Source organism: Sycon ciliatum, chromosome 12 (assembly GCF_964019385.1).
Source record: "Sycon ciliatum chromosome 12, ocSycCili1.1, whole genome shotgun sequence".
NCBI classification, from domain to species: Eukaryota; Metazoa; Porifera; class Calcarea; order Leucosolenida; family Sycettidae; genus Sycon; species Sycon ciliatum.
This window is the reverse complement of record NC_088654.1, coordinates 7,500,767-7,524,941: the sequence shown is the minus strand read 5'-3', so window position 1 is coordinate 7,524,941 and position 24,175 is coordinate 7,500,767. Positions and strand designations below refer to the sequence as shown.

Below are 24,175 nucleotides of genomic sequence, written 5' to 3'. Positions count from 1 at the left end.
CAAAGCAAACCTTTGGTTTCTCCGTGACTGAATGGTGTTCGGATCAAGTGGTATGACATTTGAATGTTCTTCTAGGTAAATGTTTTCTAACTTTCCCTGCCCAATCCAATCCAACCAACCAACCAACTCTTCGCTTCTAACTTGAGCTTGAGGGGTTTTCACATCACCTACCTCAGCAACATCCTGCGGAGACACATCCAGAGGAATGGAGTGGACGAATGTACCCGCCACCAGGCACAGGGCTAGAGCGAAAGAAGCCTTCATCTTGACGAAGAAGAGAGAGGGAGGGAGAGAGGAGGGAGAGGGCGAGAGAGCTGCACAAACTAAAATTTGCTTCTTAGATCGGTTGCTACGTTCTCTCTGGGAGTCTGAGCTGCGGATGATGGATTCGGTCCACACATAACACGCTTTCATACATTTTTACTGCGCAAACGGAGTCTCACGTTATTAAAGGTGATTCCTTGATTTTAATTCCTGAGTGCTTTGTCCCATCACATCCAGCGGCTTTCCTCGCGCCTCCCTTTTTCGCAGACTCCGGTGCAACAGAGCAAGTAACTCTGGCCCTTAGGCATGTCCGATGATAGGCACACGTAAATGTGCATGTATGTTTGCACCTGTTTGTGCGGGCGCGCGCGTGTATGTGCGTGTGTGTGTGTGTGTGTGTGTTTTGTGCCCGTGCAGGGGTTTTGCGAGACGGGTCCCGCTACGGTTGCATGCTCAGTCAGCGCAAGCTAACGTCTTAGTTTTCCGATTTTATCCCGGTCCACAAGTTCCATTCTGCATGTACAATGTAGTACGGGTCACGAGGAGATAGTGCCGTCCGGTCAGTTTTTGTTTCGTGTTCGCGTAACTTCCCCTCTTTGATTACCTCCGATAACATGAGCCTCCCAAGTTGGGTGGTCGTTGTTTCGCGTTCTTGAAGCAAGCCGTGGCGGTTCTGTGCCGTGGTTCTTCGTCCTTCGTCATCATCTTGTCATTGCTAACATTCTTACTTCAGAAGTAGTCCGTGGTGATGTTTACAAGCAGCTTCTTTTCGTCTTGTGTGCGCTCACCCTCCCTTAATTAACTGATAACCTTCCAAGTTGGAAGGCTGTAGGTTTGCACATTACAAGACATGGTACAGCTTAGCATCAGGTTGTTGAATGTCAGTATCCCATCAGTCAGTGTTGTGCTAATCGTTGCACGCTCTGGCTCACCAGCATCATTCTTATAGAATGTCTTTGTGTTGCTCGAAAACCGGATAACTTCTACACCTGGGGTGGTCCTCTTTTTAAAATTTTTTAATCCGTGGCTATCCATCCGAGTCTGATGTACATGCGGAGTGATTGCATATCTATCTATGCCGCAAAATGAAGGATACCAATTGAAGGCATGGGAGGAGCACACGCACACACGAATGCACCATGCTGTGTGACCTCATTCAAGCTCACACAAATACAGTAAAATCTGTAACTAAAGACAACCGTGACTAGCTACCAGCCTGGTACTACCGACCACTTCGCCAGGCACGGACGGTCTCGCATTCATTATAATGGATGTGCGGTGCAAACCTCTAACTAAGGACCAACTGCCTCTAGGGACCGCTTTCTCTGGCCCCAAAGGGGTGGTCGTTAGTCACAGGTTTTTACTGTATACAAAATCCGGGTTTGCAGTTGAGATAGACTAAGGGGGATGCATGCATATCACGTGTACATGTACCCTAGGTGTTCATGCACACGCACATATTCGCCGTCACGCCAATAGTCATGGTTTCAAACGCACGCACACATTCTCCCTCACGCCCATATTCGTAGTTTCGAACGCATGCACATATTCGCCCCCTAGTACAATGTCAATATAATAAAGACGCACGCATGTTGTTGTTGAGTTTCATTTGCATGCCCAGTGTATACTAACTTCAAGTACATACTTACACAATCACGAACGACCACCAGCACATTCCTTGCCATTGTTGTCGATATTGCGGACGTCACACTTTTAAAGGTCCGTGCAGAGCTCGCAGTTAGCGAGCGGCCTTCTGAAGTCTTCCGCCGACTGAGATCGGGCCATAAGCACACATAAGAACATCAGTAATCTGTCCTTTTGTTGTTTTTAAGGACTGTGCCATAGAAGGTAAGAACAGGGTGGCACAGTAGACGTCTGGACCAGTTTTACACATACATGCTGCCAAATTTGAGTGGCAGGCCGGTAGAGCCCCAGAGCGGCAGAGGCCCAGTGCAATGCTGGGTGTCCATACCCATTTTTGCTGTGTGCCCGGTCTGGACAGAGGCACCAGAACACCTCGCGTAGAGCTCAGCGTCGTCACCATGAATCATGACCACTCAGTTCAAGCTTAGTTAGCAGTAAGTATCCAATATTGACTGAGTACGAGGTCAATATTGGAAATAAAGCCCAGTAAAAGACCGAAGCGAAGCCGAGGTCTTTTACGAGGTTTTATTTCCTATCCTGACCAAGTACGAAGTCTATATCACGACAAACAGTCTGTATTCCTAATTCCAACGATAACCTCATGAATCCCGGTTTTATGATTGCACAACCGTTGCACCATCACCTACTCATACAGTGACCATGCTGCACTAGGCACCGTTCAACTACGCAACCCATAAGCAGTCAAATATAAGCAGTCAATATAGCCCAAGGGAGTGAAATATGCAGGAATATTTGACTGCTTAGGTATAGTGAAAATCAATGGGAGTCAATACAGAGAGAGAGAGTGATAGCGACTGTTACGGTGCACGCAAAGCAGAATGATGCAACATTCACACTGCACGAGGTGTTGTGTAGTGACACTTCGTAGTAGGTCAGTACGTCGCCGAGGAATGTGGCAAGAATTGAATTTGCGTCAATGAAATGCGACTTGGTGATACAATCGTGTCATGTACAATGTACAGTGCTGGCAACTGAAATCCGACCCCTGAGCGGTGGTGCGCTCACATCGCAAAGACCCAACACAGTATAGTAAAACTACGAAAATAATAAAGACCGCTAGAATGTGAACGCATCGCTCAGGGGTCGGATTTTAGTTGCCAGCACTGTAGTTCGCAGTTCATAATGCATGCGACAATGTTAACATAATGTACATGTACATGACTGTATATCATTCGGTCAAGTTCAGTCTACAGTACAAATTAATTATGATATTTCGTTCAAGTCGACATCTACAAACGAAACTGGAGGCAGTACTCTGAATGCAACCCCACCGACCAGACACTAGGGTTCGTATCTGATTGTGCGAATCGCCCGTTTAGTACTGCATTAGCCTGTCTTTGTCATTTGGCTTTACACAAGATGTGCTGATGGCATATTGATTCATGCATAGTGTAGAGCCGGTGCAATGACGTCAGTCCAGATTGTTATGGTGCTGAGATACTCCAAGAAAGAATATTATGAATTTCCGATAGCGAACGTCACCGAACTTGAACCCTTTGCCGATTGAACTCTACTCGATCTGCGGATAGACCTGTTTCGTATTTTGTGGACTCATCAGCGCATCACAGAGAAAATGAGGCCGAACCTGATAGGAATGAAAAATATATTTCCAAAGCCAGATTGAAACCAGGCCCGAACGTACATGTACCTTGTCAGAGTGCTCAAACTGAAAAGTCAGTGAGCTCTGCATAATACAAACAGCAAAGGGCCTACTCCACATGAGAGTGCTTCAACTGAACTCTATGTATGTTGAGAATTGTACACTCAAATATGTTTTGCCTTACATTGGACGTAACATTGGTTTCTCTGAGACAATTTTCATCATCTTGGGCATCCGGGAAAGCCCCTGATGAGAATCACCTTCTCTGGAGAAGAGGTTACTGCGCACGAGAGTCTAGTCGTACTTCAATTTGTAGCATTATACTCCTTGAATAGAGACACAATGTATCCCTATAGACTATTTGTCTTCCTACAGAGTATACTATGAAATTCTAGAATAGCTGCACAAGAAAAGTACAAGACGTTAAATGTAGCAATGCGCCAGGCAGGTGGTGAGGCTCTGCATTTCAGTGCGGCAATCTCAGTGCTCGCCACATTGCTCCGCGGCGTACCGACCGACCACAACAAGTCACTGCACAAAACCTCACGCAGTGTTCTTATAATCTGGGGCTACGGACCACCATTACGGAACAGGAATCAAATTAATCACAAGTCGATCCTCGGACCACAAGTGAAAAAACCCATGTTGTGTGATAAGTCGCGTTGAGACCTTTTTAAACATTCGGCTAGTATGGCTGTACTGTGCTTGGATTATGCAGGGGGAGGGGGGAGGGGTTGCCCCACAGAGGGGTGCGACTCTGATTCCGGGTCCCTGGGCCAGCTACTGCAGCATCAATCTTGACCAGTGAAATTTAGGTTGATGGAATTTTTTATTGTTTATACTTTGAAGTAATGTAACTACACAGGGAAGACGTTGGGAAAAGAGAGGTTACCTACAACAAGTCTAGCTATTCAGAGAACTACACTACCGGTGTAAACTACCAGGCACAAATACTCAATAGTAAGTAGGAGATGTTAAAATCGAGCTTACAATTGGTATCCTGATATCGCCTTTGTGGTGAAGCGCAAACAAAATAAACTGTGATGCTCCGTATAGAAGAAAGAATGGGGGAGTGGATTCGGGAGCGTGGGAAAGGTGAAACATATCATACTACGAGAGTCATAACTAATGTGTGATGTGATGTAAATGTATTGTGCTTAAAGGCTTATGTTATGATTGTGGTAATCTGCGAAGACTCAGCAGCAGTCAAATGCATGGTACGTATAGGAACTCAGAGTACGTCTTCACATCCCTTGTCCGGTATACATGCCAGCTCGACTGCTCTGGTGTTTGTTACTCCGCCATTGCTACAGTGATGCATCGTAGGTCACTTGGACGATCATTACAATGAAGAGTGCTCCATGGTGATGGCCGTCCGCTACCATAGTTACCCGTTGCCATGGCTAGAGAATCTAGTACCCTTAGTGTTTGTTACGTGACGAGCGACGGTTACCAGATCTCCGATTGCTACGTCGGCGGCTACGACGGCTGCTGCTTCCGCTGCTGCTTCCACTGCTGCTTCCACTGCTGCGTCGGCTGCTGCGTCGGCTGCTGCGTCGGCTGCTGTTGCGGCTGCTGTTGCGGCTGCTGTTGCGGCTGCTGTTGCGGCTGCTGCGTCGGCTGCTGCGGCGACTGCTGCCGCGTGGGCTGCTGCCGCTGCGGATTCGGTTGCTGCTGCGTCGACGGCTAGCAGTTACGCGGTTTCTCTCGCGACTTCCTCCATCGTCGGAGCTAGAGTCACCGCCATCCCTTTCATTACTGTCAGAGGCGCTAGAGTGCACCTCGATATCATCACCTTTACCCTTGTACCAACTCTCGTTGTCTTCAGTTTCCAGCTCATAGGTCTCGTCAATGGCATCTTCATCTTCGTCATCAAACAGCTCATCTGCCACCATGTCTTCGCCATTGAGAGCCTCCCGTTCCTCGGCCACACCTCGCTCACTGATCTCGACAGCATCCTGGTTAATCTAATGCAAACAACAAATCAAACAGCGCATCTCCCTTTATGTACCAGCCATCTAATGTATGTAAGGGGCTATCGCAGCCAAAGAAGCAACCATGGTATGAATTCTAGACGACTTTTGTATATGCAAGTTGTGTTTTCCTGACTCCATATGTATCACTATACCCAGGTATGCATGGATATTGGTACAGCATGCAGTAGTATATGAAAGCCATAGGTGGAATACCAAAGATATGCGCCAATTGTGCATATTTCTGACCAACCAGGGTATCACAAAAAAATAGACTGAGAATTAGCTTGTGCTCATGTACTGGGAACATAGGGACAAAAAAAACCTCATAAGCGTTGTCTCAGTGCATGAAGAGCAACAACATACCAGGGATATGGTCATATTGTCACACATTTGAGGTAACACAATTGGTTCAAAATTGCAAATTTTGAATTCTTGTGTCAGATTCGAAATCTATATTTTTCTTCATCTACTCACATCCAGCGTAAGGTAAGTGAAAGAGAGGATAAGAAGCAGTCGCTGGCTGGTGAATTACGCCTGCCTTGACGATTTTAGGCCATCGCTGCCCTCCCTCTCGCTCCTGTTTTGAGAGCGAATACTGCGATGGGATCAGCGATACAAATTTTCAATTTCGAGTCGCATTCAGCGATGATATCGCCACAGCCGATCTCTCCAATCGTCCACCACGTCTAGAAGACGTCGACATGACCTAGAACAAGCTACATCTTCGCTACAAGCAGAGAAACTGAGCGAGAACACGATCGAAACAGCGACAATTATTTGCGCTGAAAAGCATACTTTTGAACGCGTTCGTTCTCCATACTTTCAAATGGCAACCTACCCATATCATACATCAAAATTTTCAGTGGGATCTCAGCTGTCAAGCGCAAAAAACCGCGGCTCGATCGGAGCTACGGCGGCGGGGAACGGCGCGCTTGATTGGAGTGCAGCGAACCGTACCATATGGTACGGTTCGAGATGGGGCTGGTACACAAAGGGTTAAAGGGGAAGTATACCCTAAAATCAAATTTTCACCAGTTGTAGTCTTCTGGGTGCTGAGTCGAATGGTCTTGGTCCGAGGAAGCTGCGACGCTCCCTTCCTACTTGAATCCCAATCGAACTCGCGCACTTCCACCGAAACTGGGTGACTGCGCCCTACGAGATGGGGATTTGTATGCAAAATGTCACTAAAAGCGCCATTTCGTTCTTATAAAAGCACGGATCACCGCGATTGGCCCATATGTTGTAGTCTTTTGGACGCTGAGTCGACTGGTTTTGGTCCGAAAAGGCTGCGATGCAGCGTTCCTCCTTTATTCCCAATCGAACATGGTTGAACAAGCGGTCACGTGCTCCTGCGTACACCAGTCAGCTGGTCACCGTGCCTGCAGGGTACAACTTACTAGCCTGTTTGACCTTTTTTGGGTACAGTCCTGTCACTCGAGTTGAACCCGAGTTGAACCTTGGTGTGAAAGTTGTCGCCTGCTGGCGCGGTGACCAGGTGATTTGGGCACCCAGGAGCACGTGACCGCTTGTTCAACCATGTTCGATTGGGAATAAAGGAGGAACGCTGCATCGCAGTCTTTTCGGACCAAAACCAGTCGACTCGGCGTCCAAAAGACTACAACATATGGGCCAATCGCGGTCATCCGTGCTTTTATAAGAACGAAATGGCGCTTTTAGTGACATTTTGCATACAAATCCCCATCTCGTAGGGCGCAGTCACCCAGTTTCGGTGGAAGTGCGCGAGTTCGATTGGGATTCAAGTAGGAAGGGAGCGTCGCAGCTTCCTCGGACCAAGACCATTCGACTCAGCACCCAGAAGACTACAACTGGTGAAAATTTGATTTTAGGGTATACTTCCCCTTTAATCTCGACCTTTAGCAACCATCTATTCAATGAAGGTATCGTTTCATTGAATAAGAAAATGTATACACATGGACATGTATCTCAAACTCTTGCAAATAAAATCTTTAGACTATCCGTGACCGAACATGTCAATGTCAACAGGTGTGACCTTAGTAATTGCATCTTCTGATTTCCCCGCTCCCCACCCCTCTCCAATTACCTCAGACACATCCTGCGAAGACAAGTCCAAAGGACTGGAGTGGACACATGTACCCACAAACAGGCACAAGGCCAGAACGAAAGCAACCTTCATCTTGACGAAAAGAGAGACAGAGAGCTGTACCAAGTACCTTTTGAAAGACTCAGCTGTAGAATGATGGTTTTTGTCTACAAAAATCGCGCCTTTATACATTTTGCTGCACACGTTGAGAGTCGTGTTACTTTAGATCAAACCTTGATTTTTACTTCATGAAGGTGTGGCCAATCGAGTACAGCGGCTTTCCCCAAGGCTCCCTTTCTCGCAGACTCCGGTGCAACAGAGCAAGTAACTCTGGACCTTAGGCATGCCCGATGATGGGTACACGTAAATGTACATGTTTATTTGCACCTGTTTGCGCCCAAGCGCGTGTGCGTGTGTGTGTGTGTGTGTGCATTGTGCGCGTGCAGGAGTTTTGCGAGACGGGTCCCGCTACCGTTGCACTCTCAGGCAGCGCAAGCTAATTTCTTAGTTTTTCGATTTTGTCCCCCACAAGTTCCATTCTGCACGTACATGTAGTACTGTACGAGGAGATAGTGCCGTCCAGTCAGTTTTGTTTCGTGTTCGCGTAACTTCCCCTCTTTGATTACCTCCGATAACATGAGCCTTCGAAGTTGGGTGGTCGTTGTTTCGCGTTCTTGAAGCCAGCCGTGGCGGTTCTGTGCTGTGGTTCTTCGTCCTTCGTTATCATCTTGTCATAGCTAACATTCTTAGTCCGTTGTGATGTTTAGCTTCTTTTCGTCTTGTGTGCGCTCAACCTCCCTTAAGTTAACTGAGAACCTTCCAAGTTGGAAGGCTGTTGGTTGGCGCATTCCAAGACGTGATGCAGCTAAGCATCCGGTCGTTGAATGTCAGTACATGTATACCACATGAGTCAGTGTTGTGCCTATCGTTGACCGTTCTGACCTACCAGTATCATTCTTATAAAATGTGTAACTGTTGGACGAAACACGCAGAACTTGTAAACTTCCTCACGCCCATATTCCTGGTTTCGGACGCATGCACATATTCGCCCCCTAGCACAATGTCATTATAATAAAGGCGCACGCATGTTGTTGTTGAGTTTCATTTGCATGCCCAGTGTATACTAACTTCAAGTACATACTTACACAATCACGAACGACCACCAGCACATTCCTTGCCATTGTTGTCGATATTGCAGACGTCACACTTGAAGGTCCGTAGAGAGCTCGCAGTTCACGAGCGGGCTTCTTTAAAAGTCTTCCGCCGACTGAAATCGGGCCATACGAGCACATAAGAACATCTCCAATCTGTTCTTTTGTTGTTTTAAAAGGACCGTAGCATGGAAGGTAGGAACAGGGTGGCACAGTACAGTCAACTTCGCTAATAACGACTGCGGATATAACGACAGTCTGGACCAGTGGCCTACATTGTACATGCTGCCAAATTTGAGTGGCAGGCCGGTAGAGCCCCAGACGTCCAGTGCAATGCTGGGCGTCTATACCCATTTTTGCTGTGCGCCCGGTCTGTACAGAGGCACCAGAACACCTCGCGTAGAGCTCAGCGTTGTCACCATGATCAGTCAGGTCATGATCAGTTAGAAGTAACGTAGCACACACAGCAGAATGATGCAACATTCACACTGCATGAGGTGTTATTTAGTGACACTTTGTAGTGGGTCAGTACGTCGCGGAGCAATGTAGCAAGAACCGAATTTGCGTCACTGAAATGCGACTTGGAGATAAAATCGTGTACACTGTACAATGTTGTGCAATGTAGTTCGTAGTTCATTATACTCCATGTGTTAACATGAACATTGGCCTCTGCATGTACATGGATATCAGTCGGTCGCGTTAAGTCTACGGCACAAATTACAGAGACAGTATGCATAGGTTCTGCGAAAGTGCTCATTACCTGATTTAGGCAGAGCGGCGTACACAAAGGCACACAATGAAAACCTTGGGCTCGTTGTCTGGTGATTGGTTCAGCCATGAAACTCTGAGTCACAACGGAATTTGCCCAAGGTTTTCATTGTGTGCCTTTGCGTACAGGACCAATAATTATATTCAAGTCGACATCTACATCTGCAAAAGACACTGGAGGCAGTACTCTGAATGCCCCCCCCCCCCCCACCGACCAGACACTAGGGTTCGTATCTGGCTGTGAAAATCGCCCGTTTGATGCAGCATTAGCCTGTCTTTGTCATTTGTCTTTACACAAGATGTGCTGATGGCACACTTCTTCATGCGCAGTGTAGAGCCAGTGTAATGACGTTAGTCCAGATTGTTATGGTGCTAAGATACTCAAAGAAAGCAGGTGAATTTCTGATAACGACTGTCACCGAACTTGAACCCTTTGCCGGCTGATTTCTATGTAGAATTGTACACTGAAATGTTATACCCTGAATTGGACGCAACTTTGCTTTCCCTTAGACGATTTTCATCATCTTGGGCATCCGGAAAAGCCCCTGATGAGAATCACCTTCTCTGGAGAAGAGTTTACTGCGTACGAGAGTCTAGTCGTACTTCAATTAGTACCGTATTACACTCTTTGAATAGAGATACAATGGGCGCTTTCGATTACACGTTTACACAATTCTGGAACTGGTTTTTTAATTCTGGAATGACCAGAATGAGCGGATTCCAGCCTTGTAAACGAACGACTGGAATCCACAACGCATTTTATTCATGTCATGTCACAAACGAAATTGATGAATCGCAAAAAGAGATCACGTACACCCTTGCGATCGATCGCGCGCACGTGGACCTAGCATCGCGCACACGCCGGCCAGGGAGGCTCTTCGCGCGCTTGAGTCATGACCAAACCGGTAACACACCGACAGTGCAATTCTGGCGCCAGAATTAGAGAAATTCCGCCTTCTCTTCAGAATTGATGGATTCGACGGAATTGGATAAAATCAATTCTAACGACGGAATTTGTGACTTTTTGTGTAATCGAACTGTGCATCAACAATAACTAATTCTAGAATTGACCGAAATGCGTGTAATCGAAAGCGCCCAATGTATCCCTATAGACTATTGTTCTCGCTACAGAGTGTCCTATGAAATTCTAGAACAGCTGCACAAGAAAGTACAAGACGTTACATGTAGCAATGCGCCAGGCAGGTGGTGAGGCTTTGCATTTCAGTGCGGCACTCTCAGTGCTCGCCACATTGCTCCGCGACGTACCGACCGACCACAACAAGTCACTGCACAAAACCTCACGCAGTATTCTTATCATCTGGGGCTACGGACCACCATCACGGAACAGGAAACAACTTAATCACAAGTCGATCCTCGGACCACATGTGAAAACCTGTGTGGAAACACAACCCCATGTTGTGTGATTACTCGCGTTGAGAACTTTTCAAACATTCGGCTAGTATAGCTGTACTGTGCTTGGGTTATGCAAGGGGGGGGGGAGGTTGCCCCACAGTGGGGTGTGACCCTGATTCCGGGTCCCTGGGCCAGCTACAGCAGCATCAATCTTGACCAGTGAAATTAAGGTTGATGGAATCTTATTTTATTGTTTATACTTTGAAGTAATGTAACTACAAAGGGAAGAAGTGGGGGGGAGGGGGGGGGGAGAGAGGTAATCTACAAGAAGTCTAGCTATTCAGAGAACTACACTACCGGTGTTAACTACCAGGCACAAATACTTAATAGTGAGCAGGTTATGTTAGAATCAAGCATACAATTGGTATCCTGATATCGCCTCTATGGTGAAGCGCAAACAAAATAAACTGTGATGCTCCGTATAGAAGAAAGAATGGGGGAGTAGATTCGGGAGCGTAGGAAAGGTGATGCATGTCCTACTACGAGAGTCATGACTAATGTGTGGTGTGATGTAAATGTATTGTGCTTATAGGCTTATGATTGTTATGATTGTGGTAATCTGCGAAGACTCAGCAGCAGTCAAATGCATGGTAAGTATAGGAACTCATTATACTGCTTCACTTCCCTCGTCGGGTATACATGCCAGCTCGACTGCTCTGGTGTCTGATACTCCGCCATTGCTACAGTGATGCATCGTAGGTCACTTGGACGATCATTACAATGATGAGTGCTCCATGGTGATGGCCGTCCGCTACCATAGTTACCCGTTGCCATGGCGAGATAATCTACTAGTAGTAGCCTTAGTGCTTGTTACGGGATGAGCGACGGTTACCAGATCTCCGATTGCTACGTCGGCTGCTACGACGGCTGCTGCTTCCGCTGCTGCTTCCGCTGCTGCGTCGGCTGCTGCGTCGGCTGCTGCCTCGGCTGCTGCCTCGGCTGCTGCGTCGGCTGCTGCGTCGGCTGCTGTTGCGGCTGCTGCGTCGGCTGCTGCGGCGACTGCTGCCGCGTGGGCTGCTGCTGCTGCGGATTCGGTTGCTGCTGCGTCGACGGCTAGCAGTTATGCGGTTTCTCTCGCGACTTCCGCCATCGTCGGAGCTTGAGTCACCGCCATCCCTTTCATTACTGTCAGAGGCGCTAGATTGCACCTCGATATCATCACCTCTACCCTTGTACCAACTCTCGTTGTCTTCAGTTTCCAGCTCATAGGTCTCGTCAATGGCATCTTCATCTTCGTCATCAAACAGCTCATCTGCCACCATGTCTTCGTCATTGAGAGCCTCCCGTTCCTCAGCCACACCTCGCTCATTGATCTGGACAGCATCCTGGTTAATCTAATGCAAACAACAAGTCAAACAACGTATCTCTTAATCTTGACCTTTAGCAACCATCTATTCAATGAAGGTATTGTTTCATTGAACAAGAAAATGTATACTAGTACACACGTACATGTATCTCAAAATCTTGCAAATAAAATCTTTAGACTATCCGCGACCGAACATGTCAACGACAACAGGTGTGACATTAGTAATTGCATCTTCTGATTTCCCCGCTCCCCACCCCTCTCAATTACCTCAGCAACATCCTGCGAAGACAAGTCCAAAGGACTGGAGTGGACACATGCACCCACCAATAGGCACAAGGCCAGAACGAAAGCAACTTTCATCTTGACGAAAAGAGAGAGAGAGAGAGCTGTACAAAGTAAACGCTGCTTTCTTAGGTCAACTCCTTTGTTCTTTTTGAAAGACTCAGCTGTAGAATGATGGTTTTTGTCTACACAAATCACGCTTTTTATACATTTACTGCACACGTTGAGAGTCGTGTTACTTAAGATCGAACCTTGATTTTTACTTCATGAAGGTGTGGCCCATCGAGTACAGCGGCTTTCCCCAAGGCTCCCTTTCTCGCAGACTCCGGTGCAACAGAGCAAGCAACTCTGGACCTTAGGCATGTCCGATGGCCGGTACATTGGACATGGACAGTCAGTCCTGTATATGTGTATGTCTGTACCGATTTGCGCTGCGCGCGCGTGTGCGCGTGTATGTGTGCTAGCGTGCGTGTCACTGCTTTGTTCACGTGCAAGAGACTTGTGAGACGGGTCCCGCAGACTCCCGCTAAGGTCACATGCTCTGTCAGGGCAAGCCGTTTTAAAGTTGTTTTTGTTCAAGATACATGCGAAGCCATTACTGTGTATTCTGTGCCCATTTCTGCTGTCCATGTCGGTGTGTGTGTATGAGATACATGCGAAGCCATTACTGTGTATTCTGTGCCCATTTCTGCTGTCAATGTCGGTGTGTGTGTATGAGATACATGCGAAGCCATTACTGTGTATTCTGTGACCATTTCTGCTGTCCATGTCGGTGTGTGTGTGTATGAGATACATGCGAAGCCATCACTGTGTATCTGTACACATTTCTGCTGCGCCCCAGCTCCCGGCCTAGCAAGAGCTAGCAGAAGAGCACGCAGAGTGCAACATTGTCACCATGAGCAGTCAGTTCCTGGCTAGGTAGCACACTGCAGTACTTTACATTTAGGTTTTTTGTTACAACATCTCAAGACTCGGTGGAAACACCGGCCAATGTTAAGACAGTGGCCAACCACGGCGACAAATAACAGTAAGGGAGCTGTACCCTATGCAACATTCGCCCTGCATGAGGTGTGGTGCAGCAACACTTCGTCGTCCGTCGGTACGTCGCCGAGCAATGTAGCAACAGTCAAAGGTGTGGGAACTGAAATGCAACTAGGATGTAAAATACGAACATTATACTTTGTACTTGGCAGTCACGGTCAATACACCTCTCGTACCTGACGTGCTGGTGGCATTTTTCTTCGTGTAAAGCTAGTACAATGACGTCAGTTTGAAATGCTATGGCGGTATGATTCCCCAAGAAAACCGGCGAATATCCAATGTCGAACGTCAGCGACCTTTAAGAAATGAGGACTCTCAGTCTTGCATCTCTATTTTGTACCGGTAGTAATAGTTCAATCGACAACAAAGCACAGAAGATACAATTACATGCACATCAAAAATACAATCTGCCGACAGAACGGCTTGGTCCTTTGGGGACTTATAAGCGCAGCACAGAGAGAATGAGGTGAAACCTTCGTACTACTAACTAGGATGAACTCATCTGCTTCACTACCTCTTTCTCTCTCTCTCTCTCTCTCTTTCTCTCTCTCTCTCTCTCTCTCTCTCTCCCTCTCTCTCTCTCTCTCTCTCTCTCTCTCTCTCTCTCTCTCTCACACTCACTCCCTTCTTTCCGGTTGCCGTGCTTATGATTTTTGTTTCCCTGCTGCCGTGCTCATATTAGTTATCTAACTTATCTTCTTCTCTGTTCTGTTTGTCAACTTATTTTTATATATTTTTTCTTTTCTCTTATCATCAGTGGGACCATTGTCATTAGGTTTAGGCCTGTCTTGGAACTCCACTCTAAATAAAGCCAAACAACAACAACAACAAACCGGATGGTAATGGAAAGATTTTCCAACAGCCAGATTTAAACCAGGCCCGAACGTACCTAGCGAGAGTGCTAAAACTGGGCTTTGTCAATTAACTGTGGATCGCAGCACGGCTGGAAAAATCCTGCTGCTTCCAGCTCCGCACAACGCTAAAAGCAAAGGAACCAACCACCCCACGTGCTCGGCTGCCGCAAGAGCAGGAAAGACATACCAGGTGCGGCGTGGAAGACACAACATCAGCAAAGGAGGATACTTGTATTCTAATAATTTGGATTATTTCTTTCCTGATCGGCTATGGCCTATGGACCATTGTGAAAATTGAGAAAAATAATTGTTATTATCGCCTTCTTAGTATTTGTCCCCACTGATGGCAGTCGTGAGTCAGTCAAGTGTCAAGTTCGGCAGGAAGCGTGTGTTCCTCGTTGGAACAACAAACTTCCAAACATTTTCATCGGCCAATAAAGGGTTGATAAAAAAATTATAGCACAGTATTTACCTTGGCCAGCTCACCATACTGGATTGAAAGCGAAGAATCTGAAATCATGCAGCATGCCTGCTGCAATGGAACGGCCAGACAACTTGAGGGAAATATTTCATGTCAGTGTGTCCAAACCAAAGGCATTCATACACATACCCTGCCCACGGTTGTCCCTGCACAGTAAAACCTGTGACTAACGACCATCCCTTTGGGCCAGAAAAAGCGGTCCGAAGTTTAGTGGCAGGTGGTCCTTTAGTTAGAGGTTTGCACAGAACAACCATTATTATGAATGTGAGACCGTCCGTGCCTGGCAAAGTGGTCTGTAGTACCAGGCTGGTCGCTAGTCACGATGGTCTTTACTCTTTAGCTACAGGTTTTATTGTATCTGTGCTTTATGTAGTGACCATGAGTAGCAGGGCTATTTGTGCGCCAAGGCCAGCGTGATGGTGCATTGTGGGAAAAACGAATGATCCAATATTGACTCTACATAATAATTACAGGCTCGATCCTTTTCAATAGGCCACTTGAGGTTCGAAGAGGCTACGGAAGTTTTGCCCGGAGACGAATCAAGTACTTCTTGAGTAGAAAGTATTCATGTACATGTATATTGTACATATGTACATGAGCACACTAAATCCGCGGATATCCAAATTTTCGGACTTGTTGGATCTCTTCAGCGGAGCTCAGAGTTGCTGGCGGAACCGATCACAAGGAGATCCAGCGAACAATAAAGCATTATATTAAAATGTAAACCAGGTCCAAGCACCAAAGCTCAACTGCGATGAACACAGCGAGCCCTGAACGAGGTCTGCTAGCAGTTTCGAGCAGTTGAATGTCCCAGAAGCAATGTACATTCGTATCCGTGATCCAAACCTGTGCAAACAACAAGATAATGTTACCGCACTTACACCATTCCAGTAATTTTCCACACTCACCACGGTTACCCGTACATCGGCACATTATAAAGTGCTAACTTCCCCGAACATCCTATCGTAGTCTCACCTACATATTTATCACTTACCAGGGTATTGTACTCTTATCATAAAGTATGTGCTACTTTCTTACTTTACCTTCAGTCCATTTCTTACTTGAATCTTTTTTTATTTTTTTTTATCTTAGAATTTTTTTGACAATGCAACACAATTATTGTGGAAAGGTCACAACAATAAGAGACAAGATCAAAAGGAAAGCTTTACAATAATAATAATAATAATAATAAAACGTAGCCTGTAAAATATAAAAAGTCACTGAGTACAGTTCAATTCAATTTCTTACTTGTATCCGTGTTTTTGTCACCCCAGGTGTATAAATCCTATTGCTATTTTTATCTTCAGTTACGAGTTTCCACCGCTAATTGAGACAGGAAAATGTTCTGGAACAATTTATTCGTTGCTCTGATTGTGATGTGAGTGCGCCTATAGTTTTATTCATTGCATTAAGTATTAATGTTATAATTAGACACAAAAGGGACAACGGAGGTTTACAGAATTGTCGCAACTTAGAGTTTCCTGCTCAATGCAATCATCAGGCGACTCCACATTATTATGTTGAGCCCTCTCCGCTGGCAGAAGGAAGTTTTCCTCCTTGTAACACAAAGTTGCAATTACAGCACACAAGCCCACTTTCTCACAGCTGGTGCGCAGTAATGTTTGATAACGTTATTCTCCCCATTTTCTACAGCCTTCTTCCACATACTGGCTTACAGACTTCTTCCACATAGATTGTAATTCACATGTCCACACAGGACAGGCATGTTGGTTTCAACTCCACTCAACCCTTGAATCTACGGGACACATGATGTCGGCCATATTGATTCCGCTGTCCGCGTGCCATGATCATTGTCTGCACAGAGTTATGCACATGGCAAAGATGTGAAAGCCCTCCACGAAACTAACCGGCACCAACACGCAGAAAATACCAGCACCAAGTACCAAACTATGGCGATCCAGAGTATGGCATATTCCTTCCTGCATTCTTTCTGTCTACCTGTCCTTTCAGGACCTCTCGTATGGGGGCGTATCCCGTTTGGTGAGATTGGCATCCAAACGGTGTGGCCCGCAGTATTGTTATAGATTGAAGAGAAAGAGAGGGGAAAGAGGAGGGAGAGAGAGAGAGAGAGAGGACAGCGAGCCAGAGAGAGAGAGGAGGGGGGGAGAGAAAGACACCGATAGAGAGAGAAATAGAGGTAGAGAACGAGATAGAGAGATAGAGAGAGCCGGATATAGAAAAAGAGAAAGAGAGAGAGAGAGAGAGAGAGAGAGAGAGAGAGAGAGAGAGAGAGAGAAGAGAGAGAGAGGGAGATATTAATATTATCTCCCTCTCTTTATATACTCAATCTGCGGACAGCATGCTGTTTCGTTCTTTGTGAACTCATCAGCGCAGTACAGAGGAAATGAGGCCGAACCAGATAGCAATGAAAAAATATACTTGTAAGTAATTTCCAAAGCCAGATTTAAATCAGGCCCGTACGTACCTTGCCAGAGTGCTCAACCTGACAAGTCAGTGAGCTCTGCGTTATGCAAACAGCAAATGCACAACCTCACATGAGAGTGCTCAACTACTGCAAGAGCAGGAGCGATATAATTATATACATGTAATCAATGTTGCAGACAGCCAGACTGTTTTGGCCAATGAGGCCTCATCAGTGCAACTCCGAGCTTAAAATAGGATTGAACTGTCAGCCATGACTACGAGAACCACAGACACTAGGACAGCTCGATGTACTAGCGCTGAGAATGCTCAAACTACCAGAAGTAGAGGGCAAAGCATAATTTAGCTAACCAGGGCAAGTGCGTCCTATTGAGAGTCCTCCACAAGATCGAAATCATAATTATAATAATCATATATACTCAGTAAGACTATGCCTGCAGCTGCAGAAAAAGTGCTCAAAATCCAATTTCTTGGGGGAAGCAATGACACAGTCATGTCAACAAACAATGGATCATTCGTAGTGTTTTGTTACTGTGAGTTTCATGCACAGTGTGCAATCATCAGGCAAACAATTATTCAATGCAGACTGGTCACAGCATAATGGGAATTTAAGGTGGATACAGGCGGAAACAAGTGTAAGGCTTAGGGGGACCCCTTGTGTGTAATCTATGGGCCAACTTGCTGGTTGGGGATTGTGTGAAGCTGAGCGCTAGATGACTATAGCATAGTCGGGGCAATGTGTGCAATTTGTCAAGGCGCTAGCTGTTGGATGCCTGTACTACAGCAGAGCCAATTGATTGCGACGAGTTAGAGGGGGAAATGTGTGCAATTTGTCAAGACGCTAGCTGTTGGATGCCTGTACTACAGCAGAGCCAATTGATTGCGATGAGTTAGTGGAGACAATTTGTGCAATTTGTCAAGGCGCTAGCTGTTGGATGCCTGAACTACAGCAGAGTCAATTAACCTAAGGGGGCAGCCCACCCATAAATTTCATATGGCATTCAATTGACCGTAATTTTGGTGTATGTTGTTGTTGTTGATTTTTATTTTGCTTCGCAAGGCCAAACGGGCAATGGTGCCCAATTCTATGGAAGCGAATTTCAAAAGGGAGAGAGCTACGGGAGAGAGAGAGAGAGAGAGAGAGAGAGAGAGAGAGAGGGGGGGAGGGAGGGAGGGAGATGATAAGCAATTTTGTAGCGTCAACAGAGCGATTTTGCAGTGTCAATAGAGCGATTTTGAAGCGTCAACAGAGGGAACACAAAGAGTTCATAAGCGCACAAGCACGCAGAGAAGAGTAAATGACGTGGTGTGTGGACGGGAAAAGTCAGACAGAGCATTCATTGCAAGGTGTAGGGGATGGAGGCAAGCTTAAATTGCTGGGCAGCCTTGATCTCCCTTACACTCCTTGGGAGAGCGTTCCAGGCCAAGGCTGCCTGAAAGGCCAGGCGAGATCTGCCGGCTTCTGACTGTGCCGAGGGGACAGTGAGGCCCCTGGAAACCTGGTGCCGGGTGGTGCTGCCAGCTGATGGTGAGAATAGGTCCTGGAGGACACTGCTGGCTTTCCCATTGACACAGCGCCACACCAGGACGCCTAGTACTGAATCCTACCTGACTTCTTGACACGACTCAAACTTGCCAAAGTCACTAAATCAACGTCAACTACAATAATCAAGCCACATATCTGTAACGTCACGAGGGTGCTGGCAAAAGTCCTGCTGCACGGCGGCGGACGACGCCCGCCGCCGTGCAGCCCAATACGTGGCTAAAAAACGTGATTTTTGGACTGACAGCGCGTAACAAAAAAACTTTCCTTGCAAGGCCACATTTTTGGCCATAACTGTTGAACGGCTGGTCAGATCGAGACAAAATTTCAGAAATTTTGCAGCTATTCATGCTCTTTCAACTGATGTAGCACTCGATATGAATTTAAAAATTCGACTTTTCAGGGATTTAAGACCAATCTGCCCCCTTAATTGCGACGAGTTAGTAGCTGTTATTATTCTTATTATTATTGTAAAAAGGCGACGTGGAGACAATAATCTTTTAAAATAATGCAATGAATATAACTAAATGCGCACTCATATCACAACCATGGGGACGAATAATGTATACCAGAATGTTTTCTTTTCACAATTATCAATGGAATTCGTGACTAAAGAGAATGATGAAACTACAATAGGATTTATACACTTGGAGTGAAACAGCGAGGATACAAGCATAGTAAGAAAAATAGCACAAACCTAGGAACAATTTGCACAGGTAATAAACTATAGGTGCAGTGAGAAATGATAGGAAATTCAGCAAGTGCAGTGTGACAATGGACATGCATGTGCAAGTGTGTGTGAGTGCGAATTTACTGGAATAGCGTAAGTGCGGTGACATTTTCTTTTTGTTTACAAAGATTTGGATCACGAATGCGAATGTAGACTGCTTCTAGAACTTTCAACTGCTTGAAACTACTTGCAGAACGAACAACACTGAACCAAGAATCATCATAACTTTCACGACACACGGGGTTAGACAACAAATGCAATTTTATTGCCAATGTATTCTTCTTCTTCTCACCGCCTCCGCCTTCACTTGGTTTCTGACCGCCACCGTCCTTCACACCATCTGCACCATCATCGTCATCATCGTCATCGTCCTCTTCATCATCGCTGCCACCTTCACCTGTCGTCGGCTCTCCCAGCAACTGACCACCGGGTTCCTCATCGTCACTGCACACGTCGCTTCCACACTCCTCCTCCAGCTGCCGTCGCGTTCTCTTCCTGACCGGTCTTCCCTTGCCATTGCCAAACACCTGACAGTCGTCAACTCTTCCGCTGGCATCATCCATATCCGGAGAGTTTCGATGCATCTTTCAAGTCACCTCTGCAAACCGAGCTGCCGCCAGCCGTTTGCTCCTTCTCAGCTTTGGTGAGTTGCGGTTGTATGCGTCCGGCGTACCGGTACTCGCTGATAATGAAGATAAGACACAGTGTTCGTCTTCGTTTACATTAATGTTTGTTCCCGATTTCTGCGTGCTGTTTCACTCCAAGTGTATAAATCCTATTGTAGTTTCATCATTCTCTTTAGTCACGAATTCCATTGATAATTGTGACAAGAAAACGTTCTGGAATACATTATTCATGCCCATGGTTGTGATATGAGTGCGCATTTAGTTATATTCATTGCTTATTATTATTATTATTATTATTAATAATAATTATTATTATTATTGTAGAAGAGAAAAGGACATATCGATACGAGCTAAGAGTAACTCTCCATCACTGTAACATGATACTATATACAGTCAGAAAGTGCAATACTAGGCACAAAACTGACAGAGTACTGAAACATTCAACGTCCTGACACCTAGCTTCAACACATCTCCGTAGCGCTAACCGACAGCCTTCCAACTTGGAAGGTTCAAGGTTATGGAAAGACCAAAGAGGTGTCAGGACGTTGAATGTTTCAGTACTCTGTCAGTTTTGTGCCTAGTATTGCACTTTCTGACTGTATATAGTATCATGTTACAGTGATGGAGAGTTACTCTTAGCTCGTATCGATATGTCCTTTTCTCTTCTACATTTATTTATGGCTCAACATCCGAGTTTCAAATTATTATTATTATTATTATTGTAAAAGAGAAAAGGACACATGGTTACGAGTTAAGAGTAAGTCTCCATCACTGTAACATGATACTATATACAGTCAGAAAGTGCAATAACTAGGCACAAAACTGACAGAGTACTGAGACATTCGACGTCCTGACACCTAACTTCAACACATCTCCGTAGCGCTAACCGACAGCCTTCCAACTTGGAAGGTTCAAGGTTATGGAAAGACCAAAGAGGGGAAGGCAAGCGCAACGAAAACGAGCAAAAAGCTACAGTCCCAACGGAACAAAGAATGTCGATTGTTACTGGACGATGACGAGACCAGTACGATATTTGACAAAGCGGTCTAACTACAATTCAAAGCAGCAAAGCAGCACACCACCCAACTTGGGTGGGTCATAAATATCAAAGATAAGTAAAGAAGGGGAAGCTTTGCGAAAACGAATTGTACAAGCCGAAAGCCAAACTCCTACAGTACTCCTCACTTTCTGACTGTATATAGTATCATGTTACAGTGATGGAGACTCTTAACTCGTAACCATGTGTCCTTTTCTCTTTTACATTTATTTATGGCTCAACATCCGAGTTCCAAAATATTATTATTATTATTATTATTTTAATAACGAAGGTACGTGTTGGGTCGTAAGTATCCACGCAAACACACATCCAGTCAAAATAAGGCACTTGTCAAAGTATCCGAACGTTTTCGGTCCCTTCTCATCAAGGATTATACAGGGAATGGCTCAAGTTGGAAAGACTAAAGCTTATAGTTTTGTGTCGTGCTGAACTTGATAATTTTCCACCTTGTCACGAGTGTTGTTATCTCATATCTTTACGCTATATAAGTTTTAGTCTTTCCAACTTGAGCCATTCCCTGCATAATCCTTGATGAGAAGGGACCGAAAACGTTCGGATACTTTGACAAGTGCCTTATTTTGACTGGATGTGTGTTTGCGTGGATACTTACGACCCAACACGTACCTTCGTTATTAAAGTATTATCCGCCTCCGACTTCTTGTAAAATTATTATTATTATTATTATTATTATTATTATTATTATTATTATTATTATTATTATTATCAAAAAGCTTACGTGGAGATAAAAATGTAATCAACGCAATAAATAGAGCAAGCTGCGCACTCAGTACAAACACCATTAGCAAAACTTGTTTTCATGAAACAAGCTTCTATATTTACATGGAAACATGTTTTGCTAATGGTGTTTATACTGAGTGCGCAGCTTACTCTATTTATTGCGTTGATCATTATTATTATTATTATTATTATTATTTAAATAACCGACGAGGAGACAACAGTCGTAAAATAGCAATGAAAAATATCAATTGTGCACTCATAATCATGTATAAACAATTAAAATGAAACAATTCCAGAACGTTTTCGTGTGACCATCATCAGTGGAACATCGTCACATAGTAAGAATCACTAAAACAACCAGTTATATAGCTAGAGTAACATGAAAAGAAGCGTGAGAATGCAGCACAGCTAGCGGTTATGCATAACGCGTGTAGTGTGAACCTTTGCAGTGTATCTGAGAATGGTAGCAGTAGATGAATGTGGCAGCTGTGAGTGATTCTTACTATGTGACGATGTTCCACTGATGATGGTCACACGAAAACGTTCTGGAATTGTTTCATTTTAATTGTTTATACATGATTATGAGTGCACAATTGATATTTTTCATTGCTATTATTATTATTATTATTATTATCTTCCCGTTTGTCTCTTTCCCTCAAACTAGTGAAGATTTTATGACTTGGGGCTCCCCGCGTGCTAGAGTGTACGTGAAGTGTGTGGGTACAGTGAGGGCTGCGTCCCACCCGCCTGTGTGGATTCACAGGAAGTGTGAGTTACGAAGTCTGAAGAGAATGTTGAACAGTCTCTGCTGTGTATTGTATTGTATTTATTTAAAAGGATTCTCCAAAAGCAAATGGATGCTTATCACGGAAGTCTCCCACATAAATATCGCAAGAAAAATGGGGAAATGGGGGAGAGGAGAGTGGAAGATGAAGCATGGGATGAAGGGAAACAAGTACCTAAATATCGAGGTATAAAAGCAGGAAAGAAATCGACGAGGGAAGAAATCACCTCTGCAGATAATAGCGGGACATTTAGATGAAAAAACCCAGCAAGGATTAATTTTAAGGAAAAAAAATTCTCAAACGGAAAAGTTCGGAATTCCAGTCAGAGAATATCTATGCTGTGAGTAATGAGCCTTTAGAGCAATGCGAAAATTGACAGAGGACTGAACGCAGCGGATGTGTTCTGGAAGTTTGTTCCATTCCACAGATAAACTGAAGAGAGGGGATTTAAGGAAATGGGCGCCAGAACGAGGTAAAACTATAGAGGACGGGTGACGACAACTAAGGGATACATTGAATTTGAAACGAATTAGCAAAGACGGTGATGACGACTACACCATAGCTCAGTGGTTAGAGCATCGCTAGCTACAAGCGAGGGTCCCTGGTTCGAGTCCTGGTGGTGACAGTCAATTTTTTCTTCAGACTTTTCCCGTTTGTCTCTTTCCCTCAAACTAGTGAAGATTATTATTATTATTATTATTATTATTATCCAAATAATCTACGTGGAGATAAAAGTTTAATAATAGCAATGAAAAGTATGAATGCCGCAGACATCACCACGCAACATGACAAGAACATGTTTTAGCACTTAGGTTATTTTCGTGAGTTTGCACCCCGTGTTCATGAGTTGTTTCTGCACTGTTCATGCCCGTTTGTCACACTTACTCTTTATTTTAGTTCTCACTTTTTGTAAAACTTACCACAAGTTACCCGTCATGTGTCACACTTCTTTGGATTTTTAACCTTTGTTTTTCCCTTGATCTCTTTAGTTCCGTATTTCCACTGATGATCGGAACGTGAAAATCGATTTTGGAAACACACAAAACCAAACCTTGAACAAATTGTCATGTTGCGTGGTGATGTCTGCGGCATTCATACTTTTCATTGCTATTATTAAATTATTATTATCATTATTGTTTTATACAAAAGAGAAAGACCAAGGAACTACAAGTTACGCTATACTGTCCACTAACACCACCAGTTACTAAACAATCAGCTCATGCGATAACATTGCACGACACTGACCGACGGTACTGACGTTCTACAACTAACTGGCTAACAGCTCTAGCACATCTTGGATGCGCACTCAAACAGCCTTCCAATTTGGAAGGTTCTAAGTTATAGAAATAACATAAGGAGGGAAAGGTTTAGCAACTGGTGGTGTTAGTGGACAGTATAGCGTAACTTGTAGTTCCTTGGTCTTTCCCTTT

At 45.0% G+C, this 24,175-nt stretch overlaps 2 protein-coding genes across 2 annotated transcripts; both read right to left on the bottom strand.

Annotated features, from left to right (window-relative positions):
• Positions 1-4,411: 4,411 nt before the first annotated feature.
• Positions 4,412-6,505, bottom strand: LOC135828692 (RNA-binding protein with serine-rich domain 1-like). Its single transcript, XM_065341113.1, has 2 exons — positions 5,980-6,505; positions 4,412-5,496 (listed from the first exon to the last, which is right to left on the bottom strand). The coding sequence occupies exon 2, from the start codon at positions 5,422-5,424 to the stop codon at positions 4,951-4,953; it is 474 nt and encodes a 157-aa protein (XP_065197185.1). The 5' UTR covers positions 5,425-5,496; positions 5,980-6,505; the 3' UTR covers positions 4,412-4,950.
• Positions 6,506-11,699: 5,194 nt separating this feature from the next.
• Positions 11,700-12,565, bottom strand: LOC135827923 (aspartate and glycine-rich protein-like). Its single transcript, XM_065340360.1, has 2 exons — positions 12,473-12,565; positions 11,700-12,233 (listed from the first exon to the last, which is right to left on the bottom strand). Exons 1-2 carry the CDS (start codon positions 12,563-12,565, stop codon positions 11,700-11,702), a joined length of 627 nt encoding a protein of 208 aa, XP_065196432.1.
• Positions 12,566-24,175: the final 11,610 nt, after the last annotated feature.

Coding starts and splice junctions, on each gene's coding strand:
- LOC135828692 (XM_065341113.1), bottom strand. CDS start 5,424: ATGGTGGCAGATGAGCTGTTTGATGACGAAGATGAAGATGCCATTGAC.
- LOC135827923 (XM_065340360.1), bottom strand. CDS start 12,565: ATGAAAGTTGCTTTCGTTCTGGCCTTGTGCCTATTGGTGGGTGCATGT. Junction 12,234..12,472: donor CTTCGCAGGATGTTGCTGAG/GTAATTGAGAGG, acceptor TGTTTGCATTAG/ATTAACCAGGATGCTGTCCA.